Source organism: Phoxinus phoxinus (genome assembly GCF_949152265.1).
Source record: "Phoxinus phoxinus genome assembly, chromosome: 12".
In the NCBI taxonomy this organism is placed as follows: Eukaryota; Metazoa; Chordata; class Actinopteri; order Cypriniformes; family Leuciscidae; genus Phoxinus; species Phoxinus phoxinus.
The window spans coordinates 10,452,197-10,477,571 of record NC_136887.1 but is presented as its reverse complement, the minus strand read 5'-3'; the positions used below and the strand labels follow the sequence as shown (position 1 = coordinate 10,477,571).

Below are 25,375 nucleotides of genomic sequence, written 5' to 3'. Positions count from 1 at the left end.
GTTTAAATAGTTGATCCAGTTTTTTTTATTATTCCTTCCCCACAAAATAAAATATGATGTCTGTAGCCATGAACAGCAACTTTATTTGTTCAGTCAACCAGCAATGGGCAAATCAAAATGAGCACAAGGAACCGTAAAATACTTAATCCTCAACTCTCTGATCATTCTGGATTTTCGATGGCCTTTTCTCAGACCTGTCATCCAGTAGATGGACCTTTGTTCTGCTGTGTGTAAAGTTTAGAGGGCTGAATGAGCACGCTGGCCACTCGCCAAGTTAATCAGGGCTTAATTTGGCCGCGTTCCACATGGTGATCCGTCCACTTACGTGAGGAGGGGCTCTGGGCCGGTCTTGTGATCTCACCAACCCCTTACTGACTTTCTGAGGACATGAACCCTGCTCCAAGTACATTCATCAGAGATGGTACACCGTCGGGACGGCAAATCACCAGGACCTTCTGCATGTAGTCACCTTAAACTTGAAGGATGATAATGTTAACCAGTGGGGTAATTTGGGACTGCAAAAGCATCCATCTAAAGCAATGCCAAGTCTAAATGGAGGCCCTGGTGGAGTGCCTCTTTCAGGGGGAGTTTTATATTAGCTGGACTAAGTTAATGATCCTTTTATTTGCCTCTTAGATGAGCCCTATGTAATGCAAGACAATGGAGCTTAATTACAGGAATTGAGAACATCCCCAGCAGTGAATGGGCTGTTTGTTTTGTAGCGTACAGTGGGTCATTAGTAATCTTGACCCCTGCATGTACATCTTTTAGAACAACGGCTTCATAAACCTGCTGTATCCCCCGGTCGCCTTACTGATAACTGGGCGTAGAAAATCTTTTTCCTTTGCCCTGTTAATTATTGCATTTTCCTGTTAAAGGGCGTTGTATAATGTGTGTCAAAGTGTGCGTGCTAATTTATAATCTCCTGTGATTTAATATCTGACTGATATATAAAAAAACAGACAAAGTGAAGCTGATTCTAAATCAAGTCAAGAGACCTTTTCACAATGAGGACACAACAAAATGACGATAAAAACAAATACAAATTGTAAATTAAAGTAAAATTTACTTTGGGCATCCATATACCGTTATTTGATCCATAAAATGTATTGGATATATTGCTACTCTCCTGACATTAAACAGTGGAAATTATAGCAGTGTGATAGGAATGCATCATAGTATAATTATAGTAATAATTGCTTGTTTTTAACCAAATTTAAATAATATTAAAAGCACACTATGTAATTTTTTGCCACTAGAGGTCGTTTATTCAAAACAAAGGCGTAGCTTGATGACGGCTTGATCTCGCAGAATCATGGGATCGTTGTCTTCACCTCTACAGCCGGTGGAGAATATGACGTGACTCGGGCAGATATCATATTCATGGATGACCGGTAATGTATTAAAGATTTATTATTGTTACGAAAGGAAAGCCGTCGGAGCGGAACGAGGCCGCTGGAGCGATTGCTAATAAGAGACGAGCGCGACACACGTCTCGAGAGCAGTGGAGCTTTTATTATACTGCAGACACCGCTTCCGCTTCTTCCAGTCATGCGTATGTGGGGAAACGCAGCGCTGTTTTATCATATTAGATACATTTGAGTGTGTTTAAAGTTGTTATAATGCTACTCTGTGCGTTCGCTCGGCAGACATTTGTTGCACACTGCAGTGAGCTAGATCGATATTAGGCATGGTAAAACATGGTACTCACGGTAAATTAAGAAAACGAGATTTAAACAAAAAGACTAACTGTGTTGAGCTGTATAACAATGATTCGTTTTTTTGTTGATAAAGGTATCCAAACAGTTGCTCACCTGTTTAAAAAACACATAATATACTAAAGAGTCTTTGGTGTTTCCATGGTTTCTACAAAATAAAACCGGATATCGATGGTATCGTGGGTATGATGTCATTGATAGGCGACACACAGACATGGTCTGTGTCCTGGTTAAAACTGCTTATTTCTCTGGATTTAAACATTCTTAGAAACATTTGGGATAATGTAAGTACACAAATCAACAAAATATATAACATTGTTCTAGTGGTTTTGGGATATTTTGATCCAAAAATCTTACATAGTGTGCCTTTTGATACACTTTTTTTTTTTTTTTTTACATACGGCCTGGTGGGTATTGAATGTGCTTGACATTTTGTATGGTAAGGCTTATATATGAGCAACCCAAATTACACTGTCTCTACACCGGACGTGACAAAACGACCATTTAAATCATTGTGTTCTTCATATTAGAAGTAGCGCGAGGGCTTGAAGTACGTCAGGTATAGAATGGGGCATCAGTTTACTGTCAGGGATTTGTCATGTTGTGTCGTGTCGCTCCGCATCCAGTGTAGACAGCATCACTGATTATAATGGGTTTTATTCGCTTTTTGCATCACATTGCGCAGCTCGCATTTGGTGTAGACGTTAGACGTAGACGTAGAGTTAGGGTCCAACTGGGGTCAATTCACAGCTTTATATCTATCGAAATGCTGGAATCGTGTGAAATAAGATTCAGTTATTAAAAATGTTTAGTTTAGTTAAAAAATAGTTAAAAAAAAAAGGTAATAAGAAATTACACTCAATTTTTTTGACAGATTTATAACACCATAAAAGTTTTTTGTGTTTTTGTTGTTTTAATTGAAGCATGTCTAAGTTTCCCTCTCTGAGGGACTTTTCAATACAAGATGTCTAATCATAAATGCTTTAAAAAAACAGCAACATGTCGTAAATTCACACTCTCTCACTGCAGGCTGTCTAACAAACCAATTAAATCTGCAAATGTAAAAGGTTGGCTGGTTATCAAAGCTATTTTAGAAAGTTAAATAAATAATAAATTAATATAAAGCATGAAATCTACCCGTTCCCTCTCCACTCTAGTTTAAAAAAACTGAGTATGAAACGGCATGAAACATGCGAGGAGAATCTAAGCAGGCAATATGAGAATAAGAAAACAAGCGTGTATAAAAACTCTTCTCATAATTAAGCATGAATGAGAAGTTTCTTTGCAGCTGAAGGCAATAAGCGAACCCCTGAACTTGGTGTGGGTAGGGAGGGGGAGGCAGGGGCAGCTGCCAAGATGACCTCAGTTGAGCAGCTGCACCCACTGTGCTGGGACGCCCAAGATGTGCCAGGACGGCTTTGATGCACCGCAACCGTCTCCGCCATGCTGTTTAGTCAGGGCCCTTGAACTTGGACTTGTTTGTTAATCCTTCTGCTGGCACATCCCACCCTCGACGTAACTCAAGTCGTGCCAGTGGAGGTCCCAGTGTAGTTTGATAGGTGTTACGTTGTGTAGTAGTGCTTCGGAAAGCCAAGATTTTTACAAATAAAGAAAGATATTAAATATTGAAAACATCTTTGTCATGATTCTATGAAATTCCAACACTATGTGAAGTTTTACCGACATCTCTGGACTGGTATTGTATTTAGAATAAAGCATTTTTATATTTGTAGATGTCAGATTTTTACATGATTTGCTTTGGCTTATAGAGGAAATTCCCCTTGTGGAATAGTTTTATGAGATGTCATAACATCCACGTTATGCTCTTTATATGGTGTTCCATGTGGTAAAATAAAGCGACATCCATGTTTCCTTCAGTGGAGTGAGAACCATGAATGTGAGGATTTAAAGTAATCTATTCATTTCCCAAGATGTGGTTTCAATAATTAGTCCAGGTCATCTGAACTCTTGTTTATTATTCTATATGCACTTTTGAATTCAGTGATGAATATTGACACCTTTTTCTTATTATGGCTGCTTCTTCACACCCCGCCAACTCCTCTATCGCAGACCGTGTTTCATTTGTATAAATATTTTCACAGTTTTCCTTTCCATCTTTGTTATATTTCATGGCACTAAAACACGTCTGCACAGAAGCCAGAACTGCATTATACCACGATCTGTAAGAAAAAAAGAACACTTTCCTGATGTTTTTCTTGCGCTCTTGAACTGATTTTCTTTTTTTTACATTCGCTTGGTTTGGTTTTCTCTGCCCCTTTTTCACTCCATTTGAAACGTCGATTTCAGGACAACATCAACTCGCAAGATAATTTCTCAAACCACTAATTAATCCTCCACTTCCAAATCTTGTTCTGTTAGTTAATGGATCTAATCTTTCAAATACCCATGTGGCATGTGTACGCAAAGCATGTCAACATCAGATCTCCTCCCATGTGGAAAACGTATTTCCACTTTGCATCAAAACCAATACTTTTGGAGTTGGACCTGTGATGTATTGGTTACATGTTGAGTCATGGTGCTCATTAGGAATACTCAGGTTCGAATCCAGCTTGCAACATTTCAGATCCCATTTCCTTCATCTGCCCATAAATTTCTGTCCGATCTGTCCTGTGCCAAAAAAAAAGCAGAAAAATTCATTTAGTATTTAATTATTTGATTTGCAGTTGTTAAGGTTTAAAATTATTTTTAAAAAGCTCATGATTTCATAGAACCATTTTAGGTTCCCCAAAAAACCTTTCAGGGATCAGTTCTTGAAAGAACCATTTTTTTTCTAAGTGTAAAGAACTCTGTGGAATACTTGATTCTGATTGGTCAAGCGCACCATCCAGCAGTGTGTTATCCCCCGATTATACCCCAACATTTTCTTTTGGTGAGCTAATAAATATGAACTCAAATAAAAAAAAAATTGTACAGTTATTTAATTGTCATCCGGGTATGGCAGACACACTCTATTGTCTCAAACAAACGCAGGCACTACCATTTTGCGACGATTGTTTTATACACTGTAATAGATTATATGATAACAAACATGTACGATTTTAAAACAGTTTAATCTCCAAACAATATACAACATTAATATATATCTTAATATAATATATATCCCAACATCAACATTAATATTAATAATATATATCTTATACCCATAATTATTTATGTGGTGAAATACCGTGTAATAAGTGACTGTCTGTCTAGTTAAAACTTGCCACTTGCTAGCGACTGGTCTCTCAGCGGAAGCTTTGCGTTTAAAGAGCTAATAAAATATTTCGACTCAGATCAATATTTCATATCTAATTATTTACTTATCTGGCAAGTAGCCGTGTAATAAGCAGAATAATGTACATCCAGCCGGTTGTTATCGCAGAATAAACCCCTTCAGACTGATGCAAGATCACCCTGTCGTGGTTTATTATGCGATAATAACCGGCTTGGATGTACATTATCCCTTATCTAACCTTTTTCCACTATGAAGAACCTGTTGGAAATGGAAAGGTTTCATGGATGCTAATGGTTCTTTATGATCTTTATATCTTAATGCTGACAAAAAAATAAAAGTCAGAACTGCGTGGTAAACTCGCAATTGTGAGATAAAAAGTTATAATTATCTTTTAAAATGTTTTATACTGTGGCGAAAAGCGACAAGTCTGACGAGAGTGACGAAAGGCTGTAAGGAAAGCGTGTGTGGATGCCCTTATATGGAGATGGTTTGGGCGTGTTTTATGCAAATGACTAACCTAGTGCACTCGGTCGCTCATTTAGAATAATTAATGTGCGTATGAGCGTGTTTTGAATTAGGTTTTTCGTGAGAAGTTCTCCTGTGCGTACAAATACAAAATAATCCATGCAATTATTAGTGAATGAGAGCCAGTGTGCTGCTATTCCAACATCTAACATCTTCATCTCAGCCCTTGTATCCTAACATCAGGTCGAGTCATTAGTTATCCGGGAGCTTTTGCGTAGTAGAACAGCATGTGTAGTCTGTTTCTGTCCTGTGTGGCTCAGTGATCAAATGTCCCTGTGAGGACAGAAGACCTGTGTTGATAGGGCTCATTAGTGGCGTTGCCCTTCCTCAAACCAGATGGCAAAGACATTACTGTCCATCTATCATGGGCCGCTTTGGCTTTAAGCAGCTCTCTCTTCTTACCAACTCCAAGCATTCCCAGTCCGCTAGGCCTGCTCTGTTTCTTTTTACTCCCTGAATGCCTATGCCTACTCATTCACTGCCATCTCCTCTCCTTATTTATTAGCTTTTTGGTTGACATTTGTATTGTTGCACCAGATGCATCACTGGCAAAGATAATGATAAGAAAGGTGGCTTTCAGGGCATCCAGCGGAAGCAAGGAGTGATGGAGGGGGAAAAGACTGATTGAAAGAGCAGATTTCATATTTTATTTCAGTTCTCTTGTTCCCGGTTGTTGTGTTTGTTGGCCCTCACCTGCATAAACTGACTATCGCTAGAAAAACAAGATCAAGATTAGATTTACCGTCCCTTTGTGATGACAGTGCAGACATGATTGTGGAATTGAGACGTGTAGGAAGCTGCTGGGAAGTGCCTGGTGATTTATGGCGATTTGTGGAGTTTGCTCGGGCCGTTGAAGCTGCCGTTCAGCCAACATCTGGTAATGATCGCGGTGCAGGAAAACTGGAGCTTGAGATATCTACTGATCTCTATGCAGGGTTTCCCTCTGGACTTCAAGAGGCCCTATCACGGTCAAACTAGCATTGGGTGCTTGAAGTTCTACTGATCTTTCTGAAACATCACGAGTAACACTCACTTTTTTGTTCAGTTTTGTCTGAACTCTACTCTTTATGCACTTTTGTGTATTAGATTAAATTGAATTGTTTGTAAAAAAAAATCTTGAGGATACATGCAGATGAGTTCAGATTGTTGCATGTTTTGTCTGTGGGTTTAGGCTTCGTTCCATTCAAGGTCAGATCTGGATATCTCAGTCTTCCGACCAACGCTCTATTGTCTGAACCATGGCATTGTACAGAATACAAATGAAAGATATGAATAAACAAGACGACAATGCTGACATTTATTTTGCAGGTGTGTTTTTTTTGTATCATTTTTCCATGACTCTGATGGCATTTGTGTGACATCATGTACCTGCATCTCGGCAAAGTTGAACATTTCCACTTGAGTTTCCAAGTTAGACAGCCTAACTTCAGTGACATTTTATTGCGGTTTTCCTGTAAATTCCAGAAGTTGAAAATTGACTTTCCAAGTTGAATACTGAATGATTATTAATTTATTCCTGGTATTTTAGTTTTTCTGTATATATTATTAACAGAATGAAGTCTCTTTGAAGTATCTTGATGATTTTTGAGCATTGTTCATTCATTGAGCAATTCATATTCCCTACATCCCCATGATATCGATAATTTGTTTTTCCACGCCTGTTCAACAACTGAATTAACCAAAACCAAAAGTTTAGAGTCAAGTAAATAACACTTTTATTCAGCTAGAATGCCTTAAATTGATCAAAAGTGACAGCAAATACATTTGTGATAATACAAAATTCTGCTCTTTTGAACTTTCTATTCATCAAATAATCCTGAATAAATGTATCTCAGTTTCTATAAAAAAATATCAATATAATATTAATATAATAATATTAACTGTTTTCAATATTGATAAAAATGAGAAATGTTTCTTGACCAGTAAATCGGCATATTAGAATGATTTCTGACTGGATTATTGAATAATAAATTACTTTTTAAAACACATTAAAATAAAAAAACTATTTTAATTGTAATAATATTTAACAATATTACGGTTTTACTGTACTTTTTATCCAATAAAAAATGCAGCCTTGCTGAGCATAAGAGACTTAATGATAAAAAAACACATTATTGAATGGTATTGTATTTTTAGGCGTCTTTGGCCATCACAACCTGCACAGTTTTCTGAAGACAGAAAACTCCTAATGCGTTTTTGGCGTTTCAAACACACAACAACGGCGCCCCGGCAGCGTCTAATAGTAGGCCTCAAAGTGCACGTTTTTTAAAAACGAGTTTTGAAAATGATACATCCCTGTGCAAACCTCAAAAACACGGATCTGAGAAAACAGCGATGGCACAAAACCATTTAGTGTTTTGTAAGTAATCAGCAAGATTTTAACATGTATACAATGTTTAATAGGGGAGCCAATGCAGTGTTGACAGAACCGGGCTAATTTGGTCATACTTCCTGGTTCTAGTAAGAACTCGAGCTGCTGCGTTTTGGACCAGCTGGAGTTTGTTTATTAAGCGTGCAGTAGAGCACCCAGTAGAGCATTACCGGTACACTCCATCCGCAAAACACATCTCATGTAAACGTCCTCTAAAGATTGTGTCTGATCAGGTCAGTTGACCTTAAAGCCATGAACTGCCGTTAGACAAGTCAATATTAAAAATACCGTGCTGCTCTCCCTGTAATCTTCTTTTCACACACACACACTCACACACACACAAACTATGATTCATGATGCAAGTGTCAGATTCCACAGATGTCTTGAGGATAAAGTTAAACAAAACAGATCTGATAGCATCCTTCATAGAGTCCATCTGAAATAACTTATTAATATTGATTTGAAATTCAAAGACCTAGAAGACTTATCTGGTTTCATCAGCTTATTTGAGAAATCTGTGTCTCATCCTCAGTCACCGTCTTAAAGAATGTACCGTAGCTGTGTTATATTTCTCAACAGCAGGTATCTCTCAGATTAGGTTTGCGTGACACTTCTCAGTTACTCTACTGAAAAATCTGAATTACAGGTTTGACTGATATATGATTTTTTTTTATGGTACTGCTTTCTAATCGTTGTAAAATAATAGCAAAGAATGAACGTCCATCTTATATAATGATGGATGCTGTGCTTGAATTATGGGCAAGGGAATTGCTGAGAGACTGAGAAAGAATAGACTGATGATTTCAGGAACGGTTTTCCCCTTCATTTTCTCTATGGCATTTCAAAATATTTTTCAAAATAAAGAGTTATAAATCTTAAATCTACTAAATCTTATACATTACAACAAGTCAGTTGAAGGAAACTACTTTCTGAACATAGAAAATGGGGAATGAATGACATTACTTCAATCTGATAAGGTTTTTTTTTCATATGATTTTTTTTCAGAGGGTGCCAGTATGTTTATTATGCTTAAGTTCCTTGACCTGTAACTAATATTGGTTTGATAGCTAGCTTGGTGGTATAGTACTTCAAAGAAGGGGGAAGGGTTTTTAAATTAGAATAAGGAGTGTAAGTGGAGAGACATACATGGAAAGATGGAGTGCTTCTACCTCATATTCCCAAACGTTTTTTGTCAACTGAACCTTTTATAGCCATAAAATATTTACTTAAAGTACCCCCTGATATTTTGTTAATATTTCAATAATTGAACGCCACCTTTGCATGTTGGCGGTTCTCTAATATTGGTTATTAGTCACATATCATGCAGGTAAACAAATAAAATATTTAATATTTTTTAGTATTAATCATTTTATTCTTACTCTGTACCTGGTAAGTGGGCTCAAAGTGGGCTCAAAACTCATTTTAGCTGTGATAGTGTGTGACAGAGTCCACATTACATTCACACTGGTGTTTTGGAACCCAAATAAACTGAATACTAATAATAGTTATAATAAAAATGATTAACTCTAATTCTAAAAATTAAGACCGAAATATATTACTCTTGCAATTTACAATTGTACTGTGAAATAAAATAACATTTATATTTGATAATAATTATAAAACATTTGTATTTTACACTACATGTTACAACACTAATATGTTCTGTTTTCAGATGCACATTAAACTCACAGCACATGCGGAGATGGAGTTTGCTGCATTTATTGTGAATTGAGCCGCTGAAAACACTGAACACACAGTCAGAGCTGCTGTCGTGTAAATGAACACAGTGCGGCGCATCAGAAATATACAGTTATTTAATAGCAGCCTTTGATTTGATAATCATATGCTCTATTGCGATTATCATTTAATTTAATTTTAGATTTGATATAATTATTCATTGTTAACTTTTCATATACTCACAAACCCCTTTTGGGAAACCCTGTTCAAGACTATTTTAGAAACTTGGCAGATTTTTCTTGTACTCCGCTAAGCCTCAATAGTCATGTCACATGACTATGGCCTCTACACACCACGACCCGTCCAAGTGACATGCATGGCAAAACCAGGTGGACCAGGCCCTTAGAAGAGCAGCTGGTGTGGAGTTGGAGCCACACATGCCCTTATACGTCCTCCAGGTTTTGCCCAACTCTGTTTCTTCAAGATGAAAAACAGGCTTTGTTGTAATGGCAGTCATGGTTCAAAGGAGAGAGAGAATGAGAAATAGTGGCTTATGAAAGCACGGAGGAAAGAAAAATCTGGCTGACGTTCACATTTCAAGCCTATGAATTTACAACGATGATAGTGATTGAGTTACGATTGTTTTGATCGTTACAATGTGGTACAAAACATATTATTCTTTGATCGTGGTTTATAGGATGTGTTTATCATAACCAAACATTAGTGAACTTTCAAACCATCCCAAAAAAAGCAGAGGATGAGATTATCTTTTATTTGCCCTCAAACGAACCTCATACAAAACACTGCCACATTCTTATCCACAATAATTGGCCTTGCGTCAACATTTCATTCAAGGCGAGTTGAGATAAATTCGATGAACCCTCGAGTCTCTTTATAGTCAACGCAGCACCGGATCCTCCCCTTTCTCATTGTTTTTAAGCGACTCCTGCGGAAATAGGGCTCAGGAAATGAAGACGCCATTTTAAACACACGATTATGAAAACATGCCGCCTGTCCCGTTACAGGTGGGGGTGAGCTTGGGTTTCAAAGGCACTGGTGGAGGGAAACACTCCAAAAGCCGGAAAAGGAAAAACACAAACAAAACTTTGAAGCAGCCAGGCCGCTTGAATGCACGAGGCCTGGGATTACGTTTCACGCCCCCCGTTTATGAAGTCAACGTCCAGCCTGCACTGGCGTTCTGCATCGCTTCACCTTCTGTGGAAGACAGACACCAGAAAGAGAAGAAAGAGGAGGCGCATTCCAATCTGCAGGGTTGAGCATTCATGAGACGTGCCTCAGATAGGTGTGCCAGATACTATTCACGTAGGAGAGAGAGAGATGATGGACTCCAAGGATTCATAGATGAGGAATCTCTGATGAAGAGGAACCTTCGGTGAAGAATAAACCATGATGAGTCAAATTAGTTTGATACATTTTGACAATTCAAAAACATGCTGAATGTATTGTTCTCAAATCATTCAGTACTAAATAACAGTGCTTATAAGGTCAATTCACACCGCACCGACAGACACCGACCAACGGCGACAGTCACCAGACTACTGCACGCACTTCTCAGACAGTCTAAATCCGATTCAGCATGTTCAGTCGATGAAAACAAGCTCTGACAGACGCTAACAGACTTGGCTAACAAACTAATCCGGCAAAACCCGACGAAAGGTATGTTGCAGTCTGTGGGTGTGAATCGGCTTTATTACGCATCTGCTTACACGCATACGCTTTTTGCGTATGTGGGGTAACGCAGCGCTGTTTTACATGGTTCAAATAAAAAATAATAATACTTAATTCATTTGAGTGTGTTGAAAGTAATGTTTTAACGTTACTCTGTGCGTTTGCTTGTGGCTTGTATGCGAGATTTCTAGCAGTAATCTAGATCGATATTAGAATATCCTATTAATAAAAACTTGATGACTTGTGTTGCTACATGACTTGCAAGTAATTTTAAAATATATTGTATGATGACAAAACTTGACAATTGTTTCCGTGAGACAAGGTAAAAACATGGTAAAAACATGGTACTCGCGGTAAATCAAGAAATTTGAATAATTTTTTTTAAAAAAGTGATTCAAACAATAAGATTAACCATGTCGAGCTGTTCAACAATGATTAGTTTTCTGTCAATAAAGGTATCCAAACAGTTGCTCGCCTGTCTAATGAAACGCATAATATATTAAAGTGTCTTTGGTGTTTCCATGGTTTCCCGAAAGTAATACTGGAAATCAAGGGAAACAATCAACGCACGGACACGGCCCGTGTCCTGGTTAAAATGGCTGACTTCTCTTGATTTAAAAACTGTTGGAAACGTTTGGAATAATGTAAGTACAACAAAATATATAACATTGTTGTAGTGATTTTTGGATATTTTAATCTAACAATCTTACATATTGTGCCTTTAATATTTGATTACGATTATGATTATCAGGCCCATTTCTGCATTATTGATTTTAGTAAAGAATGGTTATTATAGTTGAGTAAAACAAAACAAAAAAGTTACTAAAAATTTGATTACATTAACTTAAATTAAAATAAATATTAACAAATTAAATTTTTAATTTTTTTTAAATTTGGCAACATTTCTAATTTTTGTTTAGTTTCACTAAAGACTAAAACTTAATCAAAACTACTGTATGTGCATATTTAATGAAAATGTAAAAATAAAAAATTTATAAAAAAATATTAACGAATAGCATATCAGTGATACTTAAATAACACTGGAATAAAGTAAGTTACTTGTTGTGGTTTTCTCCCCAGTTGTAATTTATTACAGAATATTTAGAGAATATACCAAGCAACTCATGAAGATTATTTGTTCATTAATATAAAGTTGATTCGGCTTGATTTAAATATGGTAATTATTACCATAGGATTTTGAAACTGTTCCAAACGCCTGTTTTGTGTTTCTTGTCGTGCTGCTTGGAATAAAGCGTCCTGATATTTGAAGGGCTTATTAATTTGTAGCTTTTTGTTGATCCCTCATCACTGAAATGGCCAAGATTTTGTACCCCTGGAGGTATCTAGAAACACCCCTAGGAGTTGAACTGCAATGTGAGGTTTGGTCCCCAGAACTCTTCATTTTGCCCGGCTTCATAAGCCGATTATGTGTCATTTCGCTTTAATAGATTCCTTATAGACGTCTCGCGCTTCTTGTGCGGTGGAGGGAAAGAAGAAAGCCTGTGTGCTACATGCCTCATCGGCGGTCTGGTTGCTCGTCCTTTCACGGTGTGAATGGGGTTTTGGCTCTTTGTTGTTTTTTTTGGTCCGCTGCAGCCCACGTAGGCATTTATGTTCTGAAACGGGCACGCTAGCATGCTACAACCCAAAAAACCTGCTTTTGGTTATTTTAGCTTTAAAGAGCAGCTCCTGCCCCTTGTTCCTGCTTCATTGTCCCAAATGCACGATTGCAAACTCCATCGTTTCTGTGCAATTGGAAAGACGAGTCAGGAATGGGGCCTCTTCAACATAGAGCTTCTATACGTCGAGCCAAAGCCGGACCATTCTCACGGATCTCAAAACCATCTCATCTTCAACCTAGGACACTTGAAAACGCAGGACAAGAGAGGATAGGGGCAGCAAAGGAATGAGGTCCGGGAGACCTGAAAAGGACTGGGGCATTTGTCCCTGATTAGCACCAAAGTAAGGGAGGACATTTTTCTGTGAAAAGAAAGCTTATAGCTCATTATGAGCTGGCAGGGATTAAGCTTGTTCCTCTATTGTTACCAGAGAAGGAACCAAAGGTCTGTCACAGAGGGAGGTGCCTCACTCCTTTGAGCGTATGTCTGCACACCTATCCAGAGTTTCCACTCTTTTAAAGATCCATAATAGCTTTTTCTTTCCTCTGTAGTTGGTAGCTAGTGTAGTGGAAGAATCCTCTCTCATTAGACATAGTCTTTATCCGCTTGCTTTGCGGGCTTTTGTGAGTCCGGCCGCTGAATGTCAGGCCTCGTCTCCATAGTCATGCAACCTGTAAGAAATGAAACAAGTAGAGTGAGGTCAGAGAGAATAGATTCACCAATTAGTTTAAAAGTGTTTGAGGAGAGGACACGGCGCCTGTAGTTTGTAGTCCCTTTGAAGTCTTCGCAATCTTTTGTTGTGTTTTTTCAACTCTTCCATTGGAGTGTGCTGCTTTTTGGTATTGTTTTGATCGTTGTATGTTTGTGCCTTTAGAAATGTCGTAATGATGCTTTCGCTTTGATCGTGAAGTAGAACTTGAGGACTTTTTGTAACGTTTGTAACGCATTGCTGTTCCTGTAAAGTACTTCTATAGTTCACCTGTATTAGTTGTGTTTCTACATAACAGGTGGTGAAATGTAATTATCATAATAGCCTAGTCGTGACAACTCTCATTGTCTACTGTCATACAGTCCCAAACCCTTCCCTAGCAACTGTCCAGAGCTGAGACGAGCTGTTCTAGGTCCTTTGAACAAGGGGACAGATGTAGTTCATGTATCAGTTGTAATATTGGCCTGGTTTCACAGTCAGGGCTTAAATTAAGCCAGGATTATCCCTTAGGTCATTAGGACATTTATTTATTTTATAAACGTGCCTATGAAAAAAACATTAGCCTATTGGTGTGCATCTTGAGTAAAAAAACAAAGGCACTGATATAATTGAAAATATGTTGGAGCAAGTTGCTTTCATTTAAATCAGCTCAATAATACATTTTAGTCTGGGACTAGCCTTAAGCATTGTCTTTGAAACCAGGGGTTTGTCTTTTTGAGTTTTATGTGGAAGTATATGCATTGTCATTATTGTACATATAGCGAGACCAAAGACCCATTTTCACCTAAAGCAGGATAATAAAGTTTTAAAGTTCGCTAAGCAGCAAAACCCTGAGCTCTTGGCTTTAATATTCAAATGCCATTCAGTTCTTTCAGTCTCATTGCCAATGTTGATGTTGAAAATCTGTTTAAAAGTCATATTTAAATATTTAAATCAATCAAACCCGTCACTGACATTAGCAACCTGAGACGGACGCCTGCAGTAAGTTTGATGAATGACTGTAATTAAGTTTGGATCAAAAGTAGTTTTTCACACTCTTTTTTTGTTTCGAGTCCATAACCAACACACTGACAGTTTACTCAAAGGATTCCTTAAATGTGTTAACAAAAAGAGACTTGTGTAGTTAAATTTACCGTTGGTGGAATGAAGCCACTGCTGCCAACATTTCCCTTTTTTTAAGGTGAGCTTTGATGTGGTCTGAAACCCCTCACTGTATTATGTTCAATTTAAGTGTGATCGCGCTGGAACTCACAGTACAAGTCTGTTCGAGAAAGACAGAAAGAGGAGGGGTTGAAAAAAGACTGGACATGTGTTGTTGATAGGGAGAAACTCCACAGATTTGGCACCATATCTTTATCTATCAACTCCTCTCGACAGCCTCAAAGGTGACGAGGTGTTGCTGCGGCCTAACGCTGAAAGTATGTGTTGACTGACAGCATCAAGCAAAACTATATCTGCCATTTTCACATGCATGAAACAACATTTTCAAGTCTGCACCGTGGCTTCAATTTAATGTATTGGAGGAAGAAATAGTATTCACACAATTGAGCTTGCTTTCCAAGAGCCTGCAAACACAAGCATTAGATGAAATTAAATCAGGGCTTTCTAAATGCAATTCCAAAACTTTATTTTACCTCAGGCTTGTATGGAATAATATTAATATTACCGTTTTCCTGGAAACAGATGTAACAACCCTTTCCTTTTTAGATTTCCTTGCTTTATCAGTGAAATGCAGTTTGTTTCCAAGCATCTTTTAGTTTCCTGTTAGTTTTAATTTAGCCGGTGAGTAACTGACACCCCACGTCTTGCTCCTTTAAGGGCCTTTTTTATTTCAAAATAATTTGGGCGGAACAGAGGCCAGTTCAAAGTGCAGGGGAGGAGGTGTCTGTTTCAAAGAGAGCGCCGCGTGATCAATATGTGAGATATGTTAATTCGGTAAAGCTCCGTCCTGTCCTTGATGTTTGCTAGAGTTACAGGCAGGCAGCTGGAACGCCGAGGGTGGACAGTAGAAGCGGGGTCCTGTGCCAACCCCCTGGAAACATACCACGAATCCTCTTCAGCATCTTCCATACAAACTCGTTTTTGTCTTGACAGCTCAGCATGGAGAGAAGCCATTAAGCGGCTTTCAACCTGGCACTGCGGAGAATGGATGCCAGCTTGCTCCTGTCAATTCAAAGGGATGTTTTATGGATGTGTTTTAGAGCCATTCTAAAGTTTCTTAAGTACTTTTAGTTCCCCCGCTAAATTAGTGTACAAACACCAGAGCTTTGGACTCGAGATGGGACGTCTTTATCTCTCCCAGCATGCCACAGTGGAGGCTTTCTTGTTGCTAAAAGCTTGTTCTGTAAGGAGTAACACAATGGATGATTCTTTGAATGGGCTGTGGTGTGGGTGTAAGCTTGTCCTCCTACAGCTCATACCGTGACCATCCCACATAGTTCAGCAGTCCATCCATACCAATGGAAAGCTGGAAATTATTCGGATTTCATTTTCCGTGGCATATAAATGAAGTGTGAACATGATATAAAGCAGACGCTGAATGCCGGCACGAGGAGAATGTGCTGTCCAACTGGTGTGGCGTGCTGAGGCTGGCAAAGAGCGAATCAGTTACTGCAGATGCACAGAAGCTAAAATTATATTAGTAATGTCTGTAATAATATTATTAAAGTTCATTTAGAAGAGGAACATTGCAGAAATCCTGTAAACCACAATGCGGTGCACTTGACTTGATCTTCCATATCAATAGTGATGATTGAACCAAAGGTGATTTTTATTTTTATCAACTCTCCAGATGCTGTTATATAAAATTTTAACCACATTTTACAATAGCTATATGTGACCAATAAATTCAAATAATAGTTTATTAGCTATTATGACCAGGGCTATGCGATCTGGGGGGAAAAAAAATACTATCACAATTTTTAGATTAATATTGCAATTTTGATTTTAATCATGATTTTGAACCAATATTTCCTTACACAACACACACTTGTCTGTATAATTCTTTGGAAGCCGTCTTTATTGATGATATTTGCGGGATATTGAAGATATTGAATATCTTTGCATAAATAATACATTGTATATATAATACAGTTATTTCTTTGTGCCTTTTTTTTACTTTCCGCTACTCTCTTTTGCCGCAATGGTAGTTTGACTGGTCTTGCAAATTACCTGGGTCTATGATACATAATCTCTCCTGTATCAAAAGTATTCCCAAACCACAAATGTTTTTGAATTCACCTTCCCTTCTGTGCATTCTTGCATGTCTATTTATGTAAATAGTTTATATTTGCAAACCATTTCACTTGCATGTTTCCAGGTGAACCAGGATTATTTGATCTGATTATCTGAATTGACACCCAAAAGTTAAGACAAATGTTTAATGAAAAGCTCAAAATAACAAATAGCTGAGATTCTTTATTATGGGCCATTGCAAAATGTTTTTAAGTTCAAAAAATGTGCACAGTTTCGAGCAGGGGCGCAAGCACGTTTTCTAGCTCTGTTTGTTCTCCCACCCCACAGCACAGGCTGTAAAGTAGGTTTCTCTTTGTCCTATCACAGGTGGCCGCAATTACCTTTGAGCCCACCAATCGTATCCCATCAAACATCTGTTGTTACAAGCCACTCTAGAGCTCTACACACATTTAGAGTTTCAACAAAATGTCCATGTTGACACACATGCGCGCACAGAAATACAGGTTTCAGTTTGCTCTACATTGTGATGTAATCACATGTATTTGTGGGCCAGGGCCCTTTAATGTGGAAAGTGTGGAAGATTTGTTGGTTCAAACCTTAGTTCCCAAACATTCTCTCATTTGCTCAGATGTTTTAGCATGACAGATCTGATGTCTCATTTTGTGCAGGGAGTGCAAATAAACCACAATTTTACGGTTTGTGTTTCTTTTATAGTGTTCAGTTCCAGGGTTTGCGCAAATGTATTACTTTAAATGCAACGCATCATGAATAATGGCAGTTCTACAGTTTTCTTGTTGTTTTAAATGGGTAAAAAGTACTTGAGTAATTGTACTTCAGTAATATACTTAAGTATTATTTTGGTGAAGTTTGTCCTTGATTACATTTGAAATGTAAGACTTGCACTCCTTGCAATTTCATTTAGTATAACAAATACATTTCAAACGCATTTCAAGTGTAGATTTCTTTGGATTTATTGAAAGTTTTAATTTAATTAGCTTGCCAGTTCAGTAAGGTGTGTGACGTGTGTGTGTGTGTGTGTGTGTGTGTGTGTGTGTGTGTGTGTGTGTGTGTGTGTGTGTGTGTGGTTTTTTGAGGAAAGTTTACATTTGAAATGTAAGTCTTGCACTCCTTGCAATTTCATTTAGTATTACATATACATGTCAAATGTACTTTCCTCAAAAAAACAAACACACACAATCTTACTTGAACTAGCAAGAAATCATAACTTTCACTAAAATCCAAAGAAATCCATTTCAAGACAAAAGGTTCAATTTGTTGTGTATTATAGAGATTTACAATGTCTAGACAAATAAAATTGTGATTTCTGAAATAAATGTAAAAAATTCAGTGAACAGAGATTGTTTTGTTATTTATATTTCTGTCATATGTTTAATTCCACAAATTGCCCCTGTACGACACCGGCCAGGTCTTACTTGACGTTTTCCTTTTGTAATGTGAATTCAGCTGGTCAGGAAAGCCCTTAGGGTAGACATGGTCTCGTCAAGGCTCTTCGCTTTTCCCTCTGCTCTGCTCCGGTAATCCTTAAAAGAGAAACGGAAACACTTAATGCGAGGTCAGTCCTCAGCTCCGGGAACGAAGGCCTCTCTAAATCTGCCTGGTGCTCCACAGCTGAAGAACGGATTCAGGCCTGGGATTGTTAGGGATTGTGCCAAAGCAGGAATGACTGTAGATGATCAGGCTGACTCAGAAGTTGACGTTATGGAACAGGTCAACATTGAAGCCGCTGGAGCAAGTCTTATACCTTCTGGAAACTCTCCAGATGCTGTCATATATATATATATATATATATATATATATATATATATATTTAACCACATTTTACAATAGCTATATGTGACCAATACATTTAAATATTAGTTTGAGAGAGTTAGGTTACTTTTAGTTAAATATCTAGCTAGCTTTTTATTGTCTATTGGAATAAAAAATCTTTTAAAATAAAACATGTGTAATAAGAAAGTAAATGGGTTCAATCGCGATTTGGTGTTCATAGATGCTACGACCATAATACAGCGGCTTTAACATCAAGCTGCTCGTGATGTTCAAATGAAAAAGTTAATCTTAAGCTAATGTAGGCAGAATTCAATAAGTTCACTGATATAAAAACAGCTTGATATAAAAACGTTTGAGCCAGGTCACAGTTTTTCGTATTGTGAAACATCCACAAGTGAGGTTCTTCTACCCCCAAATACGTAGTGGCCAAAAGATACATTGGTGAGATCGAACATAAATATGCTTGGCGGGCAGTTAATCTGTCAACTTCTTAGTGTTATTCATTCTCGGGTTAGTCTGTAGTCAGTAATGTAGTAACGTCTCTGCTGTGACCACGGCCCATAAATTTTCACAGTTTAGAGCTGGCTGTTAATATAGAGCTGTGTAGCAGTAGAGTTGGTAATGGTTTCCATAAGCCAGTGCTGGAATTCAGTAAATCAAAGCCAAGGTAAAGGCGAACAGTTAGCACTCCATATTGTCTCTCCTGTCAAGATTTCATAGCTGACTTCACCAAAGACGTAGAGGATGACAGCATAATTAGCATGTTGTGTTCAGAAACACTGTTTTGCTTTGAGCAAAGGTGGCTGCTTTGCTTCCAGAAAAACGTGGTGACTGTTCAACTTCATCAATGCAACGATTCAGATTTTTTGACAGGACTGGAGGTCATAAACCGAACATGCAAGCGCAATAAATCTTGCACACCAGTGGGTTTTTGCTACCCCTGAAAGACATGGTACAGCCAAGTTGGATGTTTCATGCTTAGCGAGGGACTAGCAGGTCTTGCCAAAGTCCACAGAAACTCTTGCCAGAGAGCAAAAGAGGGTACCTGGTCTGCAACCTCACCAATGAACATTACATCTAGAAGGCCACAAACCTGGTGGAAACCCAGTGGAGCAGAGCCCTGCGCTCAGATTTCCTGCAGAAAAAGCCCGTTTTCTACTGCCGTCTCCACTGCAGACATGAAAGCAAACACATGAAGGGTTATGCAAACATCTCAGTCATATTGAGCTTGTTCAAAATTATGAACACGCCTAGATGGTCAACGTGTGAAATGTGGCACGCTACGGTGTCACTTCACCTTAATGAAAGGGAAACAGGAGTTTGTTTGGTTTAGAAACCTGACAACCCTCATACTTCTAAGTTTTGTTGACTTTCCATGAATCAAACTCGTTTTTTCCTCAGACACCTTTATAGGCATTGGGAAGTCTTGAAGTATGTGTGCATGGTTTATGAGCTCACAGAGCGCTATATATGTTATGGAAGTTCTGAAGCAGTTTTTGAACACGCAAACTACATTTATGAATTATATTAAAATGACAAACCTAAGGGTAATCCTGAAAGCGCTGTTAAGGTGCCAATGAAAATATATGTGCAATGAGCGTGAGCCCGACATGAACAAAAGAGCTGTGTAGAGTGACCGTACTCTATAGTAATTAAGCTGTTTGCCCAGCAATGAGCTGTAGACTGGAACCTCTCCTTCAGGAGCGTTACACCCCCACCACCCCGACGGCTTCAAAGAGCTGACAGGCCTGAAAAAAACAGTCATGTGGTGAACGGATGAGCTGGGGCTGTAACTAGAGCAGAAGGGCCACAGATTTCCAGCCATAGTTTTCACTCTTTACCACACGTGACTTTAGATGTTTGCCTTGAATTTTGGACATATCTTCTCAGGTGAGAAGATTCAGTAGAACTTAAAGGGATAGTTTACCCTAAAATGATAATGAAATCTTAATTTACTCACCCTGGTGTTGTTCTGATGCCATATGGCCTTCTCGCGCTCATCCATATAGTGGCATTGAATTGCAACCAGCATCAAGATTTTATTTTTTTTAAAGACGCACAATTATCACTGGATTATCCCATGCTGTATATTTCAAGTGTTGTGAAGGTATTTGATGTGGTTTGATGAAAACAAATTGTATGTATTATGAAGCTGTTCGGGAGACAGTTATATTTTGGTTTAGGCGGTTGAAGGAATGCAGCGATTTGGCTGAAGAATTATAGTAATCTGATTGAAAATACTCAATTCTCCCTCTCTTTTTCTCTCTCTAGATGACTCCAGTGCTGGGAGGGAAGGTGCAAGACCAGCTGGTGAAACCGAGTACTCCACTGACCCGACAGGAAAACTGGGTAAGGTGCTACAGTCCTCTGATCCCCTTTGATCTCCTTCATTCCTGGTATTTATAATTGCTGCCCAGAAAGTAACTGAAAATATGCACTACAGCTGCCAAGATGTTTCATAAGCTGCTTTTCATGAATTGCAACTTTTTGTTTTATATTGTATTACAAATTTAAAGAAGAACTTTGAAACATTTAGATATTGTAAATGGGCTTAGCTCTTCTATTTCCAGCAGTCTTTGAAAATGTAGAAAAATGTCACTGGTGTTTTCTTGTAATATAGTAGTAGTGAAATTTTCTTATAGCATTGCAGCATTGCCTTTTTGTTGTAGTATAGCAGTAGTGATATTTTCTGCTACTATGTTGTAGTACACTGTAGTAGCGCTGTTGTTACTAAAGAGTAATACTGTAGTACTCGAATGCGTGAGAATTAATAAAAACTTTTCATAGTCTTGCACAATGCATGCTGTGTGCTGGAAGAGCATTAGTGATCTAGGTTTGATGTGGAAAAACGTGACCAATTGAATGGAAACTGAGCCTGTCACAGAGTGTTTGGACAGCATGTACAGTCTGTCACCCCTGTATTTCCCCTTCAAACCCCCGTCTCCAGGCCGGCACACATGTGGCTGAACCTTCCCAGATACTGACAGGTTGCCCTGTGGTCTGAGATTGGACAGTCCCCCACTATTTCCCATGGCCCACTACTCCCTGGAGTCAAGACAAGTCAAGCCAAGTCTCCTTTATTTATATAGCACTTTTTACAATGCAGAATGTTTCAAAGCAGTGATAACTGGAAAATAATGCAACAAAGTTTGTTTCGGCTGTACAGCAGCTCTAGAAGAAAATAGAGTCATAATCCAGTTTAAGTAAGTTCAGTGTTGATTATTTTCTGTTGTAAAAAAAAGTTATTAATTTAGTTAATTTATCTATGTCCCCAACTAAGCAAGCCATAGGCTACAGTGGAAAGGAAACTCCATCAGGTGATAAAATGGAGGAGGAAAAACCTTGGGAGAAGGCAAGTTCTCCTCTGGCCAACGCATGAACAGTGTATGATTATGAATCGGCTGCATTATAGGTCAGAAGTCAGACACTCCTACCTCTGGAGCCCAGTGTTTGCTTTTGTAATTGCGTTTGCCGAGCGAAAGAGCAGGCTATTTATGTGAAGTGTGAGGGGGGAAGCATTCCATTCCCCTCTGACGGCCGGCGTCTGATTTGATATTGGAGCAGCGCTAAACTCGGCAGTGTTCAAAGAGGGCCTGACCTGCTTGTTTTTGTACTGTGGAGCGTAGCAGTTTTGATGGCTGCTAGCGGGAGATGCTTAGTTCACTATTGTATTTGCTTTTGTGGTGTTTGTTCAGAGTCTACTGTGAGCAGTAACAGTCAGCAGGGAACTAAAGAGTGAAACTACAGAGGAGCTGCTGTTTGCTTTGTCTGATTGCATTCATGGTGTGGTGCATTGCTCAGTAAATTTGCCCACACAAGAACTTCATGTCCGCTCTTTTATGCTTTATTTTCTTTGTAATGTTAGCGGTGTTGTGTAAATTCTGATGATAAATCAGTATTCTGCTTTTCTCCCTTTATTTATTTAAGCTCTTAAGTGTGGAAAAGCAGTATTCATTATTTTATTTTTATTTATGTATCAGATTGGACAAATGTCATAAGAATGGATAATATGTTTACCCCCAAAAAATCGAAAGAACATAAAGATGGATATGAAAGGAATAATTCACTTCAAAATGAAAATTGTGTCATCATTTGCTCACCCTCAAGTTGTTTCAAACATGGATGAATTTCTTTCTTCTTCTGAACACAAAGGAAGATGTTTTACCAGAAGTAACCAAACATTTGATGGACCCCATTGACTTCAATAGTATTTTTTTTCTTACCATGGAAGTCATCAACTGTCAGGTTACCAACATTCCTCAAAATATCTTCCTTTGTGTTCAGCAAAAGAAAGAAACTCATACATGTTTGAAACAACTTGAGGGTGAGTTATTGATGACAGCATTTTCATATTAAAGTGAACTACTCCTTTAAGATTTTTTTGCGTTGTGCATTTTTATTCCCCTAAATTCTCATTACTGTAATGTTTTCAGATATTTTGAGTAGTTGAAAGCATAATATTAAATATTTTTCTAATCTTTTTAACATTTCTTACTGTATTATGGTAAAAATTGCTGTTTTTAATTAAGCATAAAAGCATTACACATATGATATCATAACATACTGTAAAAATACCATTGTAAATACTAAATTGTTTATACTGTAAAACAACAAAAATCTTATAAATTCTTAATAATTTCTTGAATTTTTAAGTTAAAAATGACAGAAACAAGCTTTGAGAAATAAATAAAAAATAACTAAACTTCTTAATAAAGTAAACCTGACAAAACTGCTAGAAACCTGTTCTTTCAGGTTTTATGTAACTGTAGTCCAGAAAAGAAAGGTGCTGTCTATCCTTATCTTTCCTTACTTTTTCTTTCTTTGTAGTGCGGCCCCGCTTCACGCAGCCAGCCAAGATGAGAAAGCGCGTGATCGCGCGTCCAGTGGGGAGCTCAGTAAGGCTGAAGTGCACCGCGAGCGGGAACCCCAGACCCGACATCATCTGGCTGAAGGACAGCAGGCCTCTGACGCCCGGAGAGGTGGGCGAGGGCCGCAAGAAGAAGTGGACTCTCAGCCTGAAGAACCTCACGCCTGAACACAGCGGCAAATACACATGTCACGTGTCCAACCGCGCCGGGGAGATCAACGCCACCTATAAAGTGGAAGTCATCCGTGAGTCATTCACCTCGCCTCTGTGATGTTCTCCTGGAGTTTGATGACTCACTTCTATAGTGTAGACTGAAAGCATGAACATGCAGCAACAGTTTAACATTACCTCTCTCGTAGCTGGATGCGGTTCAGGGGGGTTAACAGCTGTTTTGGCAAGAGTTTGGTGTTGGGAAGAATTGATCTAATCATTCCTAGTAAACTAGAGTAGCGTTCTTTATTAGCAGCACTAATGCACTGCAGCACCAGCCAAACGTCTCACAATGGCTTATCATTAGGGATGCCTGATATTTAAGCATTTTACTATTATTATTACAATTTGAATTCTATATTATATTCTATCTATATCTATATTATGGCCTCCCAATTACTAAAATAGATGAATAATATTTAAATGTATTCCTAAGTGCAATCTGAGTGAGTTTAAAGTTGTCACGGTTCAGTTACCTTTTGAGTGGTTAGTTTGGTTTGGTAACGACTGAAAAGAAAGATTTTATCCAGTGCAATTGCTATTTGCTCCAGATTAATTTGCGGATATGTCTGCTGACTTTCCAACCACATCCACATTGGGAAGTTTGGGAACTTGCTCTCAGTAGAGTCATATGTGACTTTTTTTTTTTTACTCGAAATAGCATAAAACAATTTTTAGTACAGAAAATAGAAAGAGCAATCTGAACAGCATGGACCCACAATTGTGTTAAATACTGATTAGAAAATAAAATCTTCCTTATTTCATTATAGAGCGCACGAATTCCAAGCCCATCTTGACGGGCACTCATCCAGTAAACACTACAGTGGACTACGGTGGCACCACGTCCTTCCAGTGCAAAGTCCGCAGTGACGTGAAGCCGGTCATCCAATGGTTGAAAAGGGTCGAACCAGGCGGTGAGAGCAAGTACAACTCCACTATTGAGGTCGGAGACCATCGCTTCGTTGTGTTGCCCACGGGTGAAGTGTGGTCACGACCAGATGGATCCTATTTGAACAAGCTGCTTATCACTCGAGCCAAAGAGGAGGACGCCGGCATGTACATCTGCCTTGGGGCCAATACCATGGGCTACAGCTTCCGCAGTGCCTTCCTCACTGTGCTGCCCGGTCAGTGTCCTTCTCTCACACTTCTGCAGCTTCTGCAGCTTTCACGGAAGTCCACTTTAATATTAGTCAATTCATGTTATTTTTGTAAATACAGTTGCAAAAACGGCATGAAAAAAAAAAACATTCAGTAAAAAAATTGTAAAGTCTCTTACACTCGCCAATGCATCATTTATTTGATCCTGTGATCATTACTCCTGTCTTCAGTGTCACATGATCCTTCAGAAATCATTCATATGATGATTTGCTGCTCATGAAACATTTTTTATTATTGAAAACAGTTGTGCAGCTTCATATTTTGGAGAAAACAGTGATACGGTTTTTAGGATTCTTAGATTAATAGAGAACATCTAATTAAGAGCAACATTTATTTGAATTAGATTAGATTAGAAATCTTTTGGACATTTTTTTTAAAGGTCTTTACTGTAACTATTGATTATTTTAAAATATAAAAAAATACTTTATCTTATAATTATTTATATATATATATATATATATATATATATATATATATATATATATCGTTTTCATTATTAATATTAGTAGATTTATATTAATGCATATTATTGAATATTATTATTAATAATATTATCAAAATATACTTTATTTCGATTCATCATTCATTTTATTTAAAAAAAATACGTTTGG

The 25,375-nt window shown here is 38.1% G+C and overlaps 1 protein-coding gene across 1 annotated transcript in view; it reads left to right on the top strand.

The window, feature by feature from the left end:
• fgfrl1a (fibroblast growth factor receptor like 1a) overlaps positions 1–25,375 on the top strand; it is a 57,070-nt gene that overhangs the window by 29,627 nt on the left and 2,068 nt on the right. The window contains exons 4-6 of the mRNA XM_079631018.1: positions 20,801–20,878; positions 23,357–23,641; positions 24,377–24,730. Coding sequence (XP_079487144.1) covers positions 20,801–20,878; positions 23,357–23,641; positions 24,377–24,730 — 717 coding nt within the window. The remainder of the gene's footprint in view (positions 1–20,800; positions 20,879–23,356; positions 23,642–24,376; positions 24,731–25,375) is intronic.